We start from the raw sequence: 20,937 nt of genomic DNA on the forward strand, positions 1-20,937 counted from the left end.
CACACACACACACACACACACACACACACACACACAAAATTATGTCAACATTTTAAGGTATATCTTAACACACTGAACAAATATTACTTAAGCATTTATTGCATGTCATACAATATAACAGGAAATGTTCAAGGCAGGGCTCCCGGTGAGAGGACAGCCCAGAGATTGTACCCATATCAGAACTGTACCCAGATTTGGGATTTTTCTGTTTTGTTCTTGAGAGGGTTTTTTGATGTGTTGTTTCCTTTTGTTTGTTTATTTTTTGGTCTTTCTTCTCTTTGTCTTTTCATGAAGACCAGGTATTTAAAAGGGCAAATGATGTAATGTGTAACGTGATGTGTAATGTGCAACTTGTTTATATATTATCTTTTGGAAACTTTCACCTTGGATTGGAAATTGAATCATGGATTCTCCATCCTGGTAGTGACATTCATTCTTGGCCTTTTTGCCCAGGTTCAATACCTATTATTTATCCCTTCAAATAAGTGATTATATGAGCTCTTTCCATATGATAGAATTCCCCTTATTTAAATAAAAAAAGTTAAAAAAAAAAATTGTATCCAGAAAAGGGTGCCACCAGGGAGAATGTGGTCCAGGCAACACAGATATAAAGCCAGAGTCCCACGAGAGAGTTTGTAAAGATTTCAGACCCTTTCACCTCTGTTGCCTGAAGCATTTCTGTGGATGTAAAAAACTAGGCAAACAGAGATGCAAAAAGGGTTTAAGTAACTTGTGGAAGGTTCCTTAATACATTACTAGCCAGCTGTGTGTTTCTTCTGGTCACAGACTCACTCTCGGGATCCACATGGGAGAAGTCAGCCACCACACAATGCAGTCACAGAGGGAGGAAGAGAAGAATGTGGCCAATAACCAATGTCATTGGTGAGCAAGGAAAAACAAATCAAGATCCAATAAGGTATCAAATCCAAAAGTTCAAAAATCTGTTTCCACCTTGTATCAAATGGTTCAGGAAAAAAAAAAAGTGTCTAATGGTGGTGTAGCACCTAAGGCATATGACTGCTAACCAGAATGCTGGAGGTTCAAACCCACCAGCCACTCCTTGGTAGGAAGACTGGGCAATCTACATCCATAGTGATGCCACCTCAGAAACCCAAAGGAGGGTCACTAGGAGTCAGATCTGACTTGATAGCAGTAAGATTTGGGTTTTTTGTTTTGTTTTGTTTTAATGGTTATATATGATTAATCTAATTCTGTGCTCCTGAGGTCCAAAAAGGGGGGAGTAAAAGCCAATGTAGAGGGTGCTGCTGCCAAATCAACAGAGACGACCAGTTCTAATGCAATAAGAAACCACCTAATGAAAGAGAAGGGCAATGGGACTTTTGCTGAGTGCCTACTTTGTGCCAGGACCTGTGCTGGGACAAGTATTCATCTTTACATCCACTCTGGAGGCAGGCCTCATCCTCAGCTTTGCCCAAGGACTTCTAGCCAGGCTTTCCACACAGCCTACTTCCAAAGCCTAGCTATTGCCTTAGCACTACAGCTGTTCTCATGGCTCATACTGCTGGTGATGGTGGCCAGGAAGGGCTGGCTGCCCACTAGTGAGCCCATAGGATCACAGAAAGGCTGGCAGAAGAGCTGAGCCCAAACGCTGGGAGAAGAGTTGCTCCAAAAGCTCTCAGCCTCATTTACAATGACCAGTAACATGTCCGCTTGGCCCCTCATGCCTCCACTGGTGGTTTTCCAACTGTGGAATACAAGCTATTAGTATGTCATGAAATCAAGTTAGTGAGTCTTTGCTGTCGTGTGACGCTGAGTTGATTCCAACTCCTAGTGACACCATAGGACAGAGCAGAATTGCCCCATAAGACTTCCTAAGCTGTAATCTTTACAGGAGCAGATCGCCAGGTCATTTCTTCCATGGAGCTGCTGATGGGTCCAAACCGCTGACCTTTCAGTTAGTAGCTGAGCACTTTAAATTGTACCACCAAAGATCCTTAGTAAGTCTTATTAAAACAAAACAAAACAAAAACAACCATTGCTGTCAAGTGGATTCTAACCCACAGGCAGGACAGAATGATAGGACAGAATTGAACTGCTCCATAGGACAAGTTTTAACCAGCACTTAAAAAAAAAAAAAAAAAGGAATAAAAAATATCAGAGTGGATTTCTAGACTTTTGGTTAGATGACAGAAAAGGCAGACAAACTACACAGACCCTCTTCAACAAAGGAAAGAGAAACCAATTGACACAGATACAGAAGATAATCCTGGAGCCCTGAGCTTTGAAAGGAAGGATACAGAAGTAGATTAAACACCAACAAGTAGAAGAACCTGAATGAAAATAGTAAGGAGACAAATGGAGCTGCAGACTTGTCAGCTACCATGATAGCACAGACGGCCTGAATATTTCCAAGTGGTGTTAGGACCCAAGAATTAACCTGAAAAATTGGCCCTGGTCACCAAGGGCTGCATGGACAACTATGACACTGGCTGATGAATAAAAAGGGAAACAACAAAGAAGGAGACAAACTGAGCTGTGGACTTTTGGGTGTCCAAAGGGCATAGCCATCTTGAATGTTTACAAGTGGTGGCCATCTTAGATATTTAAAGTGACCAAGGGCATAGCCATCTTGAATGTTTACAAGTGGTGGCCATCTTAGATATTTAAAGTGACCAAGGGCATAGCCATCTTGAATGTTTAAAAGTGGTGGCCATTTTGGATATTTAAAGTGACAGCATTCACATTCGGATTCCAGAGACTTAAGAATAGGCTCTACTTGCCAAAGACAGCACGGATATATGGGAGGCTGATGAGTGGAAAGGAGACAGATGGTGAGTGCATAAGTGCTGTCCACTAGTGATTAGAGAAGCACAACACCTGGCTTACTCAGATATATCCAAAGAAAACAAAATTCTTGGATGAATCACTCCAACATATAATAGCCAATTAAACATAAACACAGAAACATCACAATGTCTCAGAGACAGAAACAAAAGACAATCACAGTCCACAAAAAGAACCAAGATAAAGCAGTAGAAACAAGGGACCAGGATATAGACCCAGAATACATCCCTGAGGAAGAAAAGCATTGGAACTCCCTGATAAGGAATTCAGAGAACTATATTTAGGTACCTTCAATGGACTGAGAGACAGAATAAGGAAAACACTGACAATGTTGAGGAAAAGACAGAGAAAACCCTAGAACAATTTCAGAAGACAATACAAGAACAAAATGACAAAATAAATGAGAAATTAGAAATGATACAAAATCTACACACAGAAATCCAGAAGATTGATACTAAATTATCAGAAGCAGACAACACATTGAATTGGCAAAAGGATAGAATTAAATCAATGGAAGACAGAATTAGTGAGATTGAAGACAAATACCTTAATATTTCTTTGGAAAGGGATCAATCAGAAAAAAGATCAAAACAAAATGAAGAAAGCCTAATATGGGATACCATCAAAAGGAGTAACCTATGTGTAATCAGAATACCAGAACACGAAGAAACAAATAAAACCACAGAGAAAATTGTTGAAGATTTGTTAAAGGAGAATTTCCTTGATATGATGAAAGACAAGAACATATCCATGCAAGAAGTCCAACAAACTCCAAACAGGATAGACCTCAAAAGAAAATCACCAAGACATATCATCAAACTCACCAAAACCAAAGACAAAGAAAGAATCCTGAAAGCAGCACAGGAAAAACAAAAACTTATCTACAAAGGACAATCAATAATACTAAGCTTTGGTTTCTTAGCAGAAACCATGCAGGTGAGAAGGCAAATTTCCAACCAAGAATTATAAACCCAGCAAAATTGTCCCTCAAATATGATGGTGAAATTAGAGCATTTCCAGATAAGCAGAAATTAAGGGAATTTGTTAAAACCAGACCAATCTTACAAGAGATGCTAAAGGGAGTCCTTTGGACAGAAAACCAACAATAGCAAACAACAACTGACCATTAACAGACATGATGACATAACCCAGAAACCAACCCAGTTATGGAAGTATCCAAAGTAAATAAAGCCTACAAGATTGTAAACAGGGAACCAGAGATTTCAATTGGCAAATGAGGACAACTACAAAATAAAAAGAGGGAAAAAATAGTGTAGTTACAGAACTTCTAAATGGTGAGGAAGTCAAGACAATTATTGCAAGACAAATATTGCAATAGAATGGACTGTTCTAAACTTGGGAAAAAAATTATAAATCACAGAGTAACCTCAAAGAAAAATGATAAACCTTCACATCACAATAAAAAAAAAGGACAAGCACAAATATTTAGCAAATGCTAAAACAACAACAAAGGAAGTGATAACATGATTCATAAACAAAAAGGGCCCAGCACAGAAAATTATATGGAACAAAGAAATCTGTAACACCATGAAAAAACATGTAACAAAACAACAGCAACAAATTCATACTTATCAATAATTACACTGAATGTCAATGGATTAAATGCACTACTCAAGAGACACAAAGTTGCACGTTAGATAAGAAAACATAACCCGTCAATATGCTGTCTATAAGAGACACACCTTAAAGAGAAAGGCACAAATAGACTAAAAATCAAAGGTTGGTAAAGATATATAAGGAAATGGCAACCATAAAAGTGCAGGAGTGGCATTATTAATTTCTGATAAAACAGACTTTAAGACAAAAACCACCATAAGAGACAAGGAATGATTAAGACAAGATAATGATTAAAGGATCAATTGGACAGAAGGACATAACCATAATGCATAATGCACTCAACGAAAGAGCCCCAAAATACACAAATCAGACTTTAATAGAATTGAAAAGACAAATAGATGACTTCACAGTCATAGTAGGAGACTTTAATACACCACTTTCAAAGACAGAACAACTGGAAAGAAACTCACTTAACAAAGACGCAGAAGAACTAAACAATACAATCCACCAACTTGACCTTATAGACATACACAGAGCACTTAATCCAACAATAGCACAATATACATTCTCTTCCAGCACACATGGAACATTCTCCGGGACAGACCATATGTGCGGTGTAGTAAATTACCTGGCATGGCTTTTCTAGCCATAAGTCTTTGTAAACTCCATGGTGGAATTTGCTGTGAGCAACTGAGGAGCTCCTGAGTATAAAAGTTATCCACCTGGGGTATTTCTGTTGGGAGTGGCACAAAGCAATGTTCTGGGAAGTTCACTGTCTCTCAGGTGCCTAGAATTCTGATGTTATGATTGGCTAGTTTGGCCACTCTGCTCCTCAAAAGGAGGACTCCTAGAGGCAGAAGTCTCTCTCTGACTGCTGGCTGCAAAAGATGTGCTGCTGAGAGAAATGCGCTCCTGAAAGAAATGCACTCCTGAGAGATCACGCTCCGAGAGACACACGCTGCTGGGAAAGAGACACAAGAGACACACATTGCTAAGAGAGACACCAAGGGCATGCACTGCTGGGAGAGAGACTGTGAGAGACTGTTGGTGGAGAGATGGCAGACTGAGAGACTGAGCGTTTTTCCTGAACTTGAATTGTAACCTGGTGCTTCCCTAATAAACCCCAAATCTGTGAGTTCTGTGTGGCCACAGAGCAGTGAATTATTGAACCCAGCAGAAAGGTGGTGAGTGCTGCAGGAGGAATGGTTGGTGTCAGGGCTGGTGAAAGGACTGGAGGGAGGAAGCATGGATGGCCTTGCGGAATAGGCCTTGGGCTACTGATGGTGATGCTGTTTTCTTTTTGTGGGGTTAGAGGAGGTCAGAAGATGTGGCCTCCCTGCCCTTTTGGCAATATGTTAGGCCACAAAGCAAGCCTTAATAAATTTACAAACATTGAAATACTGCAAAGCATCTTCTCAGATCACAATGCTATAAAATGAGAAATCAACAATAGGAAGATCAATGGAAAAAGAGCAAACATGTGGAAACTGAAGAATACCCTCCATGAAAATGACTGGTTGGATAGAAGAAATGAAAAATGAAATTAAAAAATTCCTTGAATCAAACGAGAATGAAAACACAACATACCAAAGTCTTTGGGACACAGCAAAAGCAGTGATCAGAGGCCAATTTATAGCAATAAATACACACATCAAAAAAGAAGAAAGAGCCAAAATCAACACCTTAACCCAACATCTCCAACAATTAGAAAAAGAGCAGCAAAAAAAGCCTACAGCCACCAGAAGAAAAGAAATAGTAAAGATTTGAACAGAATATACAGTACTGCATTGTCGGAGAAGGCAAACATGGATCTATGAGTAGATACATAGGTGGACAGGCTGAACGATTAGGTATGTCTTTGTTTGCAGTGGGGAGTGTGCCCAAGACCATGTCTATGCAGGGGGGAGTGTGCCCATGACCACTTACAGGGTTGGCAGACAATGTTTCTACAAGTGTATCTGTATGTTCTGGTATACAGTAGAGCTGACAAGGAACAAGATTGCAGTCACTTCTTGGCCACAGAGGGAGGGAACAGTTGGACCTGTGGGCTCCGGACCATAGTCTCAGGGGACATCAAGCTCAACTGACATAACATACTACACAAAAACATTGTTCCACATCCTACTTTGGCAAGCAGCCAGTGGAATCTCAAGCTTGCAAGCATCCATCTATTGCAACAATGTGTCTCTTCTCATCCCCAGGAAAGAAGAATAGAGAAAACCAAAGCCACGTGGAAACAATTAGTCCAATGGTACACCATGTGATCCTCAGGCTATACAACTATGAGACCAGAACTAGATGGTGCCCAGCTACTACTGTTAACCACTAGGAGGAGGATCTATGTCGGAGATCAGGGATAGAGTGTGAGAACAATATGGAACAAAATCATTTAAAAGGGGGGGGGGGAGGGGCACCAGGTTTGCAGGTCTGATAGAGCCTGATGGAACCATGTAGACTATGGCCCCTCACTACCCTTCAAGTGTGGAATTGAACTCATCCCTGTGGTTTCCAGCCAAACAAAAGACAGGCATAGGAGCTGAACATTTATATTAGGTAGATACACTCCTTGGAGACAATAATCATGGGAGAATAGAAGGGCTGTGTACGCACAGGGAGACAGCTCAGGGGGCAGGAGTGCACGGGAGGGAAGGACACAGGGAAGAGGTAACTAAGGGGGAGGAAGTACGAGGGGAGCTGTTGCATTGTGGGAAATTTCAGTCAATGTCACAAGACAAAGTGTATATAAGCTGCTGTATGGAAAGTGAATTTGCTCTGTAAACTTTCACCCAGATCACAATAAAATTTTTTTTTAAAAAAATACATTTGTGCAGAAATCTATGAAAAAGAAAATAGACAACAGAAAAAAATCAACAAGACTGGAGGTTGGTTTTTTGAAACGACTAATGAAATTGACAAACCACTGTCAAATTTAACAAAGGAAAAGAGGGAGAGAATATAAACATGAATAAAAAACAAATTTGGCAACATCACAAAAGAACCATCAGAAATTAAAAGGATAATTTTATCAGGATACTATAAAGAACGATACTTAACAAATTTGAAAATCTAGAAGAAATGGACAGATTTCTAGAAACATACTGCTTACCTAAACTAACAGACTGAGGTGGAAAATTTGAACAGGCCCCTAATAAAAGAAGAAATTTAAAAGGTCATAAAAAAATTACCAACAAAGAAAAACCCTGGCCCAGATGGTTTCACTGGAAAATTCTACTGAATGTTCAGAGAAGAACTAACACCAACCCTACTCAAACTATTCCAGAATATAGAAAAGGATGGAATCCTCCCAAGTTCATTTTATGAAGCAAGCATAACCTTGATACCAAAACCAGGCAAAGACATCACTAAAAAGGAAGACTACAGACCAATATCCCTCATAAATATGGATGCAAAAATCTTCAACAAAATCCTATCCAACAGACTCCAACAACATATCCAAAAAATAATACATTATAACCAACTAGGGTTTCTATCAGTTATGCAAGGATGGTTCAACATTAGAAAAAACAATCAACATCATCCACCACATAAATAAAACAAAGGAAAAGAACCATATGATCACATCCATCAATACAGAAAAGGCATTTGATAAAATCCAACACCTATTCCTGATTAAAAAACTCTTGGCAAAATAGGAATAGAAGGGAAATTCCTCAACATAATAAAGGGCATATATGTAAAACCAAGAGCCAACATTAATCTCAATGGAGAGAGACTGAAACCATTTCCCTTGTGGACAGGAACCAGATAAGGATGCCCTCTATCACCACTTCCATTCCACACTATATTGGAAGTCGTCCTAGCCAGGGCAATAAGTCAAGAAAGGGAAATCAAAGGTATCAAAATTGGTACGGAAGAAGTAAAACTATCCCTATTTGCAGGTGATATGATCCTATACATAGAAAATCCAAAAGACTCAGCAAAAAAACTACTGGAACTAATTGAAAGATTTAGTATAGCGGCAGGATACAAGATCAACGTCCAAAAGTCAGTTGGATTCCTCTATACCAGCAAAGAGATTATTGAAAAGGAAATAAAGAAATAAATACCATTTACAATACACTGATTGCCATCAAGTCGGATCCAACTCATAACAACCCCTCCTTGGGTTTCTGAGGCAGTATCACTAAGGAAGTAGATCGCCAATCTTACTTCTGAGGAGTGGCTGGTGGGTTTGTACTGCCAGCCTTCTAGTTAGCAGTCAAATGCCTTAAGCACTAGGCTACCAGAGCTCCTACCATTTACAATAGCTACTAAAAAATAAAACAAAATACTTGGGAATAAATCTCACTAGGGACACAAAATACCTGTACAAAGAAAACTACAAAACACTACTTCAAGAAACCATAAGAGATCTACATAAAGGGAAGAACATACCATGTTCGTGGATAAGAAGACTGAACATTGTAAAAGTCTCAATGCTACTCAAAGCAATCTGTGCATTCAATACAATCCCAATACAGATCCCATCAACATTCTTTAAGGATATGGAAGAACCAATCACTAACGTTATATGGAAAGGAAAGAGACCTTGGATAAGCAAAGCACTACTGAAGAACAAAGTAAGAGGTCTCACATTCCTGGATCTCAAAACATAGTATATAGCCACAGTTATCAAACAGCTTGGTATTAGTACAACAACAGTGAAATAGAATTGAGAACCCAGAAATAGATTCATCGACCTATGTTCAGCTGATTTTTGAAAAAGGGCTAAAATCCAGTGCATAGGAAGAGATGGTCTCTTTAACAAATGATGCTGGCAAAACTGGATATGCATTTGTAGAAAAATGAAACAAGGTCTGTACATCACACCATACACAAAAACTAACTCCAGATGGATCAAAGACTTGAATGTGAAATGTCAAACTATAAAGTTCCTCAAAGAAAAAATAGGGGCAAATTCAGGGGCCCTCATTTATGGCATAAATAGACTGTTCAGCACAACCCAAAATGCACAAACAGCAGAAGATAAACTAGATGAACAGATCTTCTAAAAATTAAATTTTTATGTACTTCAAAAGATTTCTCCAAAAGAGTAGAAAGAAAACCTACAGATTGGGAAAAAATATTTGGCAACAACATATCTGACAAGTGATATATCTCTAAAATTTATAGAAAACTCTAACACTCAACAAAAAGACAAACAATCCAATGTAAAAATGAGCAGAAGACATGAATAGACACTTCACCAAAGAGGATATTCAGGCAGCCAACAAACACATGAAAAAAAGGTCACAATCATTAGCCACTAGAGAAATGTAAATCAAAACAAGAACAAGATACCATCTGGAGCCAGCACTAATAGCAAAGTTCAACAAGACGGAAAATAACAAGTGCTGGCAAGGATGTGGAAAGATTGGGACTATGGACTATAAAATGATACAACACTGTGGAAAGCAGTATGGCAATTCCTTAAAAAGTTGGAATTAGAAATACCATTTGACCCAGCAGTTCCATTACTAAGTATATATCCTAAAGAGGTGAGAGCCAGGACAAGAACAGATATATGCACACCAATGTTCATTGCAGCACTATTTACAACAGCAAAAAGATGGAAACAATGTAGGTGCCTGTCAACAGAAGAATGGATAATCAAACTATGGTACATACACACTATGGAATAATATGCAACACTAAAGAATAACGTAGAATCTGCAAATCACTCATAACATGGATGAACTTGGAGGACATTATGTTCAGTGAAATAAGTCAATCACAGAAGGACAAATATTGCATTATTTCATTATCGCAAAAAGTCAAGGAAAAGTTTATATATGGAAGGAAACCTTCTTTATTGATTACCAGAGGTGGGAGGGGAGGGGGGAAAACACTGCAAAATAAATAAATAAACACACACACACACACACACACATACCAGAATACATCACACTTAGTAAGGTTAAGTCTCATGAAACTTTGGATTTTTTTTTTAACCATATAGATACGTGTGTACTGACTGTGATATAAATGAACACTTACTACTGTGGGTCTCACTTGAAAGAGTTTTAAAAACATTAGTCTAAACTTGTGCTGTCAAATACAGTAGCCACTAGCCTCATGTGATTATTTACATTTAAATTAAATAAAACTTATTAAAATGAAAAAGTTGCTCAGTTGCTCTAGTCATGTATCAAGTGCTCAGTAGCCGTATGGAGCTAGTGGCTGCTGTAGTGACAGCACAGATACGGAACATTTCCATCACAGCAGGACGTTCTATTGGACAGAGCTGACTGAAACCACCACCAGACTGGACCTGTCTACACAGCCAACATATTGGCTAACACTGCACTAAGCAGAACCACTGAATGAATGGTAACATCAGAGTAAGAAAAAATGAGGGAAAAAAATCTCATCTTCTTGATGCACTTCTTCAAAAGCAAAGACAAAAATCTCTGGATAACTTCCAACCAAATGTGTTTAGCCAGTGAAGAGAGTTAAAGAAGAGGTCAGGTGAATGATCCACCAGGATTACTGAGCACCGTCCTAGGTGCAGAGCTCCGAACTGACTGTCCAGGGGAAAGTAAGACCACAGTAAAGGCCACATCCCCCAAACGACCCCTTCCCCCAGAATGCTATCCTCAGAATGCCCCGAATGCTACTGATGGTAAAGGGTCAGATGACCACTGTAGTGGTCATTATAAACGGAATCAACTCTACTTCAAGCATCAAAACCCCAGGGCATGGGCCAGGCTTGCTTGGTTATCTATAAGTGGCAACCTGTGTTCCCCTCATCCTACTCTCTGATCTCACTTGCTCACAAATGAAACAATCTGCCGCCAGTCAAGGGACCCGAGAAGAGTGTAGTCTTGGCATGGTGATTAACTTGCTATCTTTCCAGAAAAGCAGTGCTTCTGGAAATACTGGCTGAGCGAAGACAGAAATAGAGAATTCTATTACACTCAAACCAGATCCACCCCTTCCTTCTCAACTTTAGTACCCCAAGGGCTGGCCCAAATTCTCGCTAACCCATGGTGACACTGCTGAGCTCCTGTCACAATAGGCTTTCTGTCTCCCACATGGTATCTGACTCCATCAGGTATGCCAAGCTGATCCTGCTCCTCAGCTGTGTCATTAGTTTGTGGGTGATCCATGGAGAAACCACAATTCAGTTCTCTGATTTCAAAATCTCTACCATCTTATCAGCTACTCTAATAAGCATTACCTACAATTCCACTAACACCCAGGGGCTGTGTCTTTGATTTCTGCCACTATTCCACTGCTGTCTTGAAAATCTTCTGGTGCTTCCCCTAGCCCACCTACACCAACCACAGTACCCCCGTTCCATCTCCAGCTGGCCAGGGAACACCCTGCCTACCACTCCCCTTCCCTTTAAAAAGGCAACTTTTCCTCCTTTTATTCCCCTAGGGTCCTAGGAATATAGCGAGACAGGGCAGCCCACTAAATTACTAGCACAAGAAAATACTATTCATTTTAGTTTATCTTTCTTAAAGATTTTGATTTCATCCAGGTATACAGTAGAGCCGACAAGGGGGAAGGTTGTGGTGGCTTCTTGGCTACAGCCAGCTACCCGGAGGGAGTGAGTAGTTGTACCTACAGGCTCAGGACTGTGGTCACAGGGGATATCAAGCTCAATTGGCATAACATACTACACAAAAACACTATTCTACATCCTACTTTGGTGAGTAGCAACTGGGGTCTTAAAAGCTTGCAAGCGGCCATCTAGATCTAACGATAGGTATCTCCTTGTCCAGAGCAAAAAAGAACGAAAGAAACAAACACACTGCCATCGAGTCAGATCTGACTCACAGCAGCAACCCCTCCTCGTGTTTCTGAGGCACTATCACTATAGAAGTAGATTGCCCAACCTTCCTTCCAAGGAGTGGCTGGTGGGTTTGAACCACCAGCCTTCTGGTTAGTAGTCAAATGCCTTAGGTACTACACCACCAGAGCTCCCAAAGACACATGGAAACAATCAGTCCAAGGGACTGGTAGACCATGTGATCCTCAGGCACTCCACAGAAGGAAGATTGGGCAATCTACTTCTGTAAAAATTTACTGCCTCAGAAACCCAGTGGGAGTCGCTATGAGTTGTTTTCCACTTGATGGCACTTGATGGTTTAGCCGGCCCCCTCTCAGAGACTCTGATTACCTTGGTCTGAAGTAGGGTCTAGAAACCAGCTTTTTTTTTTTTTTGCAAACCCCTCATTTGATGCAGGATATTGTCCTTGGAGAGCATGGAACCCACCTTACTGAAGCTCCCCTGTCCCACTTAAGATATTACGGCCAAAAAGGGTAGTAATAATTTTTAGCAAAGGTGGTGATGGCTTTTAGAACCGAATCCCTCAGGTCATGTGACTGACTTCCTGTCAGCCCACGGACATCCCTGCTCCAGCCAGAGAAACCCACCCTGACTCTCCTCTCTCCTGAAGCAGTCCCCTTCCTGACATTCAATTACTTCCTGTCCTTGTGAACTGAACTCAAAACAAATAGCTGTCTCTACCAGGAAACCTTTGTTAACCACAGCCATCTGTCTACCCTCCTCCTGGAGGTCTTCATTTTTGGTATCCCTTGTTTGTGTCTCTTACTCACTTTAGGTATCTTACCTGAAGTCTGTAAGGCACATGTTATGCTCACCTCTCTAATCTATCCCATAGATCACAAGTGCCCCAAGGGAAGCATACCTGTCAGTTTCAATTCTGCATCCCAAGCGCCTTTAGGCTATGCCTGGCTCAGTAAAGATTTGCTGGCTCCATCAGTATCCTAATGTGTCTGCTCTGGGAGCCTGAAATCCCACCTAGCTGGAATAACATGTCCTGCCATGTGGTTCTTAGCTGCAGCCACTGCGGACTGTTTCAGCAGCTTCCCAGGGATAGAAGCAGGAAGTGTGGTATGGTGTGGGAAGACCAGCTCTTAGTGACCTTGAGCCAGGTCACTTGCCTGTCTGGCCCTCAGTAAGTTCACCTGTAATGGGTGAGAGCTGGCTGCAAGGACACTGAGTTGTTTCCCCAGAAAGGTCAAGGGGCAGACCACAACACCATCCTTCTGACTGATCAAACAGCCATGCCCTTCAGCCCTTCCCTCGAGTGTAGGACTACTAGGCAAAGAATGGCTACCGGAAGGGAGGACTCTAACTGTCTGGGCTTACCCTTCCCTGAGCTTTGATTGGTTTATGGCGTGACCAGGCTTTCAGCTTGGAAGTAGAATGCCAAATTATGTGGAAGGAGGTGGATCCATTTCAGAGGTAAGAGGAGGAGGCAGTGGGCAGGAAGAACTCAAAAGAAGAAAGAAAAGACTGGGCCACAGCAAACTCCAGGCATCAAGAAGGTACCATCTGAGGTGGACAGGGGGTAGACCAGATTTCCCTTCATCCCTATTTCCTCCCAGGCCTGCTCAGCCAGCAAGGGCTCTGTGCCTGGAACCACCCTTGCCCCAGAAGGCAAAGAGAACTGGAAGGAAAGGCTGGGCAGCACACAGCCCTAGAGTGAAAGTGTGAAAACCACAGAGGGTGAAAGCTGGCAGCCCATTCACAGTCGCCTTCTACAGTCAGAGGCGGTGTAGAAGCCTGCCCATGGCCATACCCAGCACAGCAGGCCCCTGCAGACTTGGTTGCCTGCTGCTTCCCTACTCCAGGCTGGGTGAGACTCAGAGATAGGGCAAGAATCACCTCTTCTACATGAAGGCAACTCAGTACCACAGAGCCACTTTCAGGCTACACGAGCTGGGGCAAGTCTCTCTAAGTCTTAGTTGCTTCATTCACAAAGCAGTAACAAGGAACCTTGGTGGAGCAAGGGTTAAATGCTTGACTGCTAACTGAAAGGCTGGTTGTTCAAACCCATCGGAGCTACACAGGAGAAAGACCTGGTAATCTGCTTCCATAAAGATTCCCATCTAGAAAACCCTAGGGGGCAGTTCTTCTATCACATGGGGTGATGGCACCTAATAATACACATTTCAGAGGACGGTTGTAATAAGCACTCATCATAGGGCCTGGTCCATAGGAAGCACTGAATAAATGGTACCTCAATTACTGTGACTGCCCTTACTCCTCCCCTTGCCCCGCACCCCACTGTCCTCACCTTCTGCTTGGTGCTGAGGGGCTGTGACTTCAATTTCTCATCCTTGCTCTTGGAGATCCTCAGGAACTGTTTTAAATCTCCCTAAAGGAGAACCAAACATCCTTGTGTCAGGTTGGATCTGGGTCACTGGCTCTACAGCATCAAACTGAACAGGTGATCACAAAGTACCTGCCCCAAGGAATTGGTGAGAAGCCCTGGCCCTCCCCATGGGCAAAACCCAAAAGGAATTAAGAAGAAAACAAACAAACAAACATACGAGAAAGGAAAGAGGATTGTCATTTCCACCCTTAGGGGAGCCCCCAGCAGGTGGGTGACAAGGCCCCTGCCCTCAGGAAGCAAAGAGGAAAATACAGCCTTCCATCCTCTCCCCCTTCTCCAGAGGAAACCCTGGTTCTCCAGGGTTTGTTTGCTTGTTTGTTTTAATCTAATAGACACAAACAAACAAGGGAGACCACAGCAGCAGACACATACATAAAGCATTTGTAAGGACTGGTTAATGGAAAAATGAAGAATTAACCTCCTTCCTGCCCCGAGTGGGGGAATTTGATCAACAGCAATTTGAAGACAAAGGGATTAGGTCTCGACCAGGTGGGGAATGAAGAGTAAGGGGTAGATCTGGCAATGGCAACTTGGGTGGAAAAGAGAAGGCTGGTGACTAGGCTAATACTAATGCCAGCAATGGGACTAGGGTGCTGGGGAGGAAGGAAAACCTGGGTCTGATAAGTTTATTCCCAACAGATGATGAGCTCTGACAGAAGGAAAAATGGCAAACCAAAGAAAACCCAGGTCAGGGAGGAAGACCAGGAAGCCATCCATGCAGTGTGTGGAACGAGAAGCCCAGGGAGAACTCAGGAGCAGCCCCAGACACAGGGTGGTAGGAGAGAGGGAGCATCCATAAAGCAGGACAGGTGCGACAGAGCTGGGCACACAGGAGGCTGAGCATCTCAAGATGGCAACAGCAGGCAGGCTGAGGTCTCGCCAAAACTACATGAGACAAGGTTTCCAATGGTGCCCCAGGTCCCCTCCTCATCCTCCCAGGGCACTGGCCCTAGATCCCCAGGCCCCTGCCAGCTACATACCAGGTCCACATACTCTAGCACCATGTAGTGGGGCTCAGCCTCTCGGCACAGCCCCAGCAGCTGCACCACGTTGGCATGGTTCAGCTTCCCAAACATCTCAAACTCCCTCCGGAAGTCCAGCTGTTGCTGCTCATCACGGCTCTGCAGGCTCTTCACAAGCACCAGGGTCTCTGCCATGCCCTCCTCCAAGCCCTGTGCCTTGGCCAGGAACACCTCCCCAAACTCACTTTTTCCTGCAGGTACAGGTCTGAGTCAGCCAGCTGCCTTTCTCCAAGCAGAGGAAGCCCCTCAACTTGAGGCAGGGCAGTCTAGCCTCCCTATGTCATATACTGGGGACTCTCTGCTATACCTCATCCCTAGACTGGGCACTAGCCCTGGTTCTGCTGTAGGACCCTGAGCAAGCCACTCCCTGCCTCCCTGGGCTCCAGGGTCTCCAATAGTAAAAATAAGGATTTGGACTCAAATTCAGTGTTTTCCAAAGGGTGGTATGCATGATAATTTTAGGTGGCTCCTGGCGGCGTAGTAGGTAAGGCATTTGCTAACCAGAAGGTCAGCAGTTCAAACACACCAGTTGCTCCGTGGAAGAAGATGGGGGCACTTCCGTGAAGATTTACAGCCTCAGAAACACAATAGGGGTCGCTATGAGTCAGAATCAATTCAATGGCGTGAGTTTGGGTCCCCCCCCCACCACCATGAGAAACATAGTTATATGCTTTAATGCATACTAGGGAAAAACTTAACTAGCACAAACCCATAATTTCTCTCATTTTTCCTAGAACAAAGCTAATTTTATTTAAGTTAAGGGAAAAAAGGAGTCAATTTAAATAAAATTATCAAGTAAATGACACTATAGGTAATGCAAGTAGTCCAGGAAGACACAGTCTGCAGAGGTGGGACATGTGAACACCAGGCCTTGGAGACATACTGGACTAGATCTCTTCTATGTTCCAATCCACTGCTAACATTCTACATTTCAGGGACTCAGAGCCATCAGGGCATAACTTAGCCTCTAGACAGACTGGTGGCCTATAGTTAAGCCAATATAGTTGTAGCCAAAGTAACATACCCAGTGTGGTGATGGGCTGCAGGCTGGCCCGTGGGAAGTGCATCTTGTCACTTGTGCTGTGGCGTTTGTTGGTGGCTGCTGGGCCAGAGCCCAAGCTTGTCAAGGCCACTTCTTCTTGGATCTCTGCTGAGGGCTGCCCATTTTGCAAAGGCCCACCTGGGAAGGAGTGCCACGAGGGTGTGTTGAGACGAGCCCTAAAACTCTGGCCACCACAGGGACCTCAGTTCTCTCCTCCATTTCCCCCTTTTACCAAGTTGGGTCAAATCATAGCATTCCATGTGAAAGGGCCAGTCCAACCAATAAACCAATGGGGCTGGAGGGGTGGGAGAGATGGGCATTCTTAGGGTATGCCTACTTATTGATACAGCTGATTACCCAGTTACTGTTGAGGTGACTCTTAACTTATGGCGATTCCCTATGTGTCAGAGCAGAATGTGCTCTGACTAATTTTTCAGAAGATCACCAGGACTTTCTTCTGAGGTGCATCTGGCTGGACTTGACTGTCAACCTTTTGGCTAGCAGCTGAGTGTGTTAACTGTTTGCACCACCCAGAGACTCCTACAACCAGGTGCTGTCGACTGTGACTCACAGAGATCCCATGTGTGTTAGAGTAGAACTGTACCCCACAGGGTGTTCAATGGCTCATTTTTCAGATGTAGATTGCTACCCAGGGCCTTGGATGGAGCTGATTTTGATCTCTGAAATGGGAAAAAACTACAGAAGTCTAATCAGCATCACTGGTCCCTGAACACCACATCTATGGAAGTGTTTTTGCTTTCCTAGAGCCTCCTGTGCACAGAGCCCTAAAGTGATAAGGCAAACCATACTGATGGAGACCCAGGCCCCCCTTCTGAATGCCTAAGCTGAAAAGAAGACCCAGGCACTGATCCAATAACCAACATCATGGTAAATGGAGGAAAGACTAAAGTCATCAAGGAGTTCATTTTACTTGGATCCACAATCAATGCACATGGAAGCAGCAGTCAAGAAATCAAACGATGTATGGCACTGGGCAAGTCTGCTGCAAAAGACCTCTTTAAAGTGTTAAAAGAACAAAGATGTCACTTTGAAGACTAAGGTGTAAAGGTGTACCTGACTCAAACCATGGCATTTTCAATAGTCTCTACGCACTTGAAAGTTGGGCAATGAATAAGGAAGACCAAAGAAGAATTGATACATTTGAATTACAGTGCTGGCGGAGAATACTGAATATACCATGGACGGCTAGAAGGAATAAATCCATCTCGGAAAAAGTACAGCAAGATTGCTCCTTAGAAGCAAGAATGGCCAGACTTCATCTTTCATACTTTGGTCATGTTATCAGAAGGCCACCAGTCCCTGGAGAAGGATATCATGATTGGTAGGGGGTCAGCGAAAAAGGAAAAGACCCTTAATGAGATGGACTGACACAGTGGCAGCAACAATGGGCTCAAGAAAAGCAACAATTGTGAGGCTGGCACAGGACAGGGCAGTGTTTTGTTCTGTTGTACACAGGGTTGCTATGAGTCAGATCCAGCTTGACAGCACCTAACAGCGTCAGGTGACAGCACCTAACAACGTCAGACGGTCCCTACTGTCCCCAGGGAGTTCCCAGTTTGGGGAAGGGGGGGGAATATATGCAACAGAAACGGGTACGTGTACATATAATTACATCTGTGGTTTAGTGCTGGGGGAGGAGAAGGCAGGGAAACATAGGAAGCTGGTCCAAGAGGCTTCAAAGTAGAAGTCAAGCCAGGTTGCTCAGAAGCCAAATTCCTGGCTTCCAGCTAGGGGTGGGACAGCTCTGACCCAGCACAGTGGCCCACTTCCTGCAATGCTGAAACAATGCCTCCACAGCTGCAGGAGGGCACTGGTACCTGCACACCTCACCACCCCCACCGCGGCAGGCCCCTCACCATTGAGGCACTCCATCTCGGGCTCTTCGCCCTCCGGCTGCTTCTGAAGCCGCTTGGCCCTGCAGCGCTTCTTGCAGTAGAACATGAGGCCCAGCACGGCGATGATGTAGGCCACAGCGGCACCCACTGACAGCCCGATGGTCTGGATCATCTTGTAGGGGGGCGGGCTGCCTGGGCCCTCCGACTCCTCCAGCACAGGCTTGTCTGAGAGTACACAGAGCTGTCTGGGGAGGGGCCGTGGGCGGGCGCAAGCCCCATTTCTCTACTAGCCCCTTCCCACCCCACACATATGATAACCTCCCAGACACTCAATGGCCTAACCAAGCCAGAGAGACCTGGAAGGAAGACAGTCACCTTCACTGGGCTTTACTAAAGGCCAGGTCCTCATGTCCCACCCAGGTCATAGGGCAGCCCTGAGGGCATGAGGCCAGTGATTGCCAAACTGGCTATAGGCATCAGAACATCAGGTGGGGGACATCTGTCAAGGCGCAAATCCACACCAGTTTTTAACCCGCTTTCTGGGTGACTTGATACTGTAAGGCAGCCCAGACACTGCCCAGCACAGAGTAGGTTTCTCCATAAATGTATTTGTAGATGGGATCTTCTAGTCTGGGGGCTTTTGATGGCCACCGGGGAGCCCTAGGGTTGCACAGCAAGAGATATTGAGGAAACTGAGGGAGAGAGGCCAAGGGGGAGATCATGTAATATCCACCAGCTCCCACATACACTTCAACAGCTTTAACCAAGCAGTCCTTGTCACTTCACTCTTACCCATAATACTTTGACTAGAAAAATAGTTCTGCTGCTTTGTCTAAAAGGTTTGAGAACCTCTCATTTAAACCACCCCCATCCTGTAGATGCAGAAACCAGCCCCCAGAGGGGAAGCAACTCTCCACAGGCACAGAGGTGGTTAGCAGGATAGGCTAGACCCAGGCCCTGAATCCCTGACGCTGGTATCTGACTCACCATCCTCTCTGAGCCTTCTGGCCAAGGGGGCTTTGTCCTGTCTGTGCATACTGACCGAGCCCCCCCTCACCCACCAGGGGATAGATGGCTGCTGCAGGGGATCTGGGAAGAAGCGTTTTAGGAAGAAAGCCACCCTCCTCCACCCCCCAGGCCACACCCATGGAATGTTAATTAAATGACAGCTATAAGGAATATCAGACTATACACTGGCAGGTGGAAGGGACACAGCTACATCCCCTCCCTCACCAGACACATGTAAGTGCCTTCTGTGTACAGGACACCAATGAGTCCAAAGATGAGTAAGAAGTCTGGTCCCCCTGGTTCCTGTGCAGGATACCCTCCCCAGCCCATACCCACGACGTAGAGGGGGGCCTCCGTGTGCTTGATGTTGCAGCTGTTGCCTGCAATGCAGGTGTAACGGCCTGAGTCCTCGGGGGCCACGTCATGGATCACCAACGAGCCATTCTGAAAGATGTGCATCCTGTCGGGAGAGAAGCCACAGCACTACCTACCTCACCAGCTCCCAGGAGCTGGGGCTGCAGGGGTGGTAGTGGGGCAGGGCGGGGGGAGGCAGCCCTACCTGGGGCCCAGCTTGGTGGGGTCCAGGATGCGGTCTTTGCCTTTCCACTGGATGAGTGGCTTGGGGTCACCCTGGGCCTCACAGCGCAGCAGGGCTGTGTGGCCCTGGTACACAGTCGTGCGCTCTGGCTCCACCTTGAAGGTGATGAACACTGAATGGGAAGAGACCGGCAAGGGGCAAGGGGCAGTTAACAAATTGTGCTGGTGGGGGAAGGCCGTTGCCCCCAGGGCCTGCCAGCCCCAGCCCCGGGGCCAGCCATAGTTGCACCTGCCACAGTGAGCTGGACGTGGGCCTGGATCTGGCCCTGTGGCCCGTTGGAGGCGATGCACGTGTAGTTACCAGCGTCACCACGGGTCACCTTGGAGAAGTGCAGGGTTCCAGCATTGTCCGTCACCCACTCTGGGAGGCTTCTCCCATCTGCAAGGGCAAGGAAGGGAAATTTGGGGGTAGACTAGAGTTGCATGGGTAGCCCTCAGTCATTACCTCTACTTAGAACATACCACAGCTCTGACTGCTCTCAGACAATGCCTAAACACTTCTGAGCCATACTCAGAAAACCAGTTGCCACTGAGTTGATTTTGACTCATGGTAAGGCCACATGTGTCACAGTATAACTGTGCTCCATAGGGTTTTCATTGACTGATATTTTGAAAGTAGACTAGCAAGCCTTTCTTCTCTGGATAGACTTGAACCACCAATCATTCAGTTAGCAGTCAAGTATTAATTGTTTATATCACCCAGGGACTCCTGGGCCTGGGAAGTCCTCCGTTATCTATTCCTTTTCCAATTTTTCAGTCTTACCTCCTTCTACTACTACCCTATGTAGCATTTCACTTCTGCTGAACCGGACTCCTGACAGAGCCCAGAATTTGCCTTGTTCTAACCTCACTGCCTGCTCCTCCTCCTTCCTGGG

The 20,937-nt window shown here is 44.4% G+C and overlaps 1 protein-coding gene across 1 annotated transcript in view; it reads right to left on the reverse strand.

Moving 5' to 3' along the window:
- The window catches only part of PTK7 (protein tyrosine kinase 7 (inactive)), a 97,982-nt gene that overhangs the window by 9,578 nt on the left and 67,467 nt on the right, over positions 1–20,937 (reverse strand). Inside the window, exons 11-17 of the mRNA XM_042780333.1 lie at positions 20,292–20,441; positions 20,025–20,175; positions 19,798–19,925; positions 18,479–18,682; positions 16,584–16,739; positions 15,518–15,750; positions 14,439–14,519 (exon numbers count right to left, since the gene is read on the reverse strand). Of these exons, the coding sequence (XP_042636267.1) occupies positions 14,439–14,519; positions 15,518–15,750; positions 16,584–16,739; positions 18,479–18,682; positions 19,798–19,925; positions 20,025–20,175; positions 20,292–20,441 (1,103 nt within the window). The remainder of the gene's footprint in view (positions 1–14,438; positions 14,520–15,517; positions 15,751–16,583; positions 16,740–18,478; positions 18,683–19,797; positions 19,926–20,024; positions 20,176–20,291; positions 20,442–20,937) is intronic.

Source organism: Orycteropus afer, unplaced genomic scaffold (genome assembly GCF_000298275.1).
Source record: "Orycteropus afer afer isolate SDZICR_OR568_19922 unplaced genomic scaffold, OryAfe1.0 scaffold00034, whole genome shotgun sequence".
Classification (NCBI taxonomy): domain Eukaryota; kingdom Metazoa; phylum Chordata; class Mammalia; order Tubulidentata; family Orycteropodidae; genus Orycteropus; species Orycteropus afer.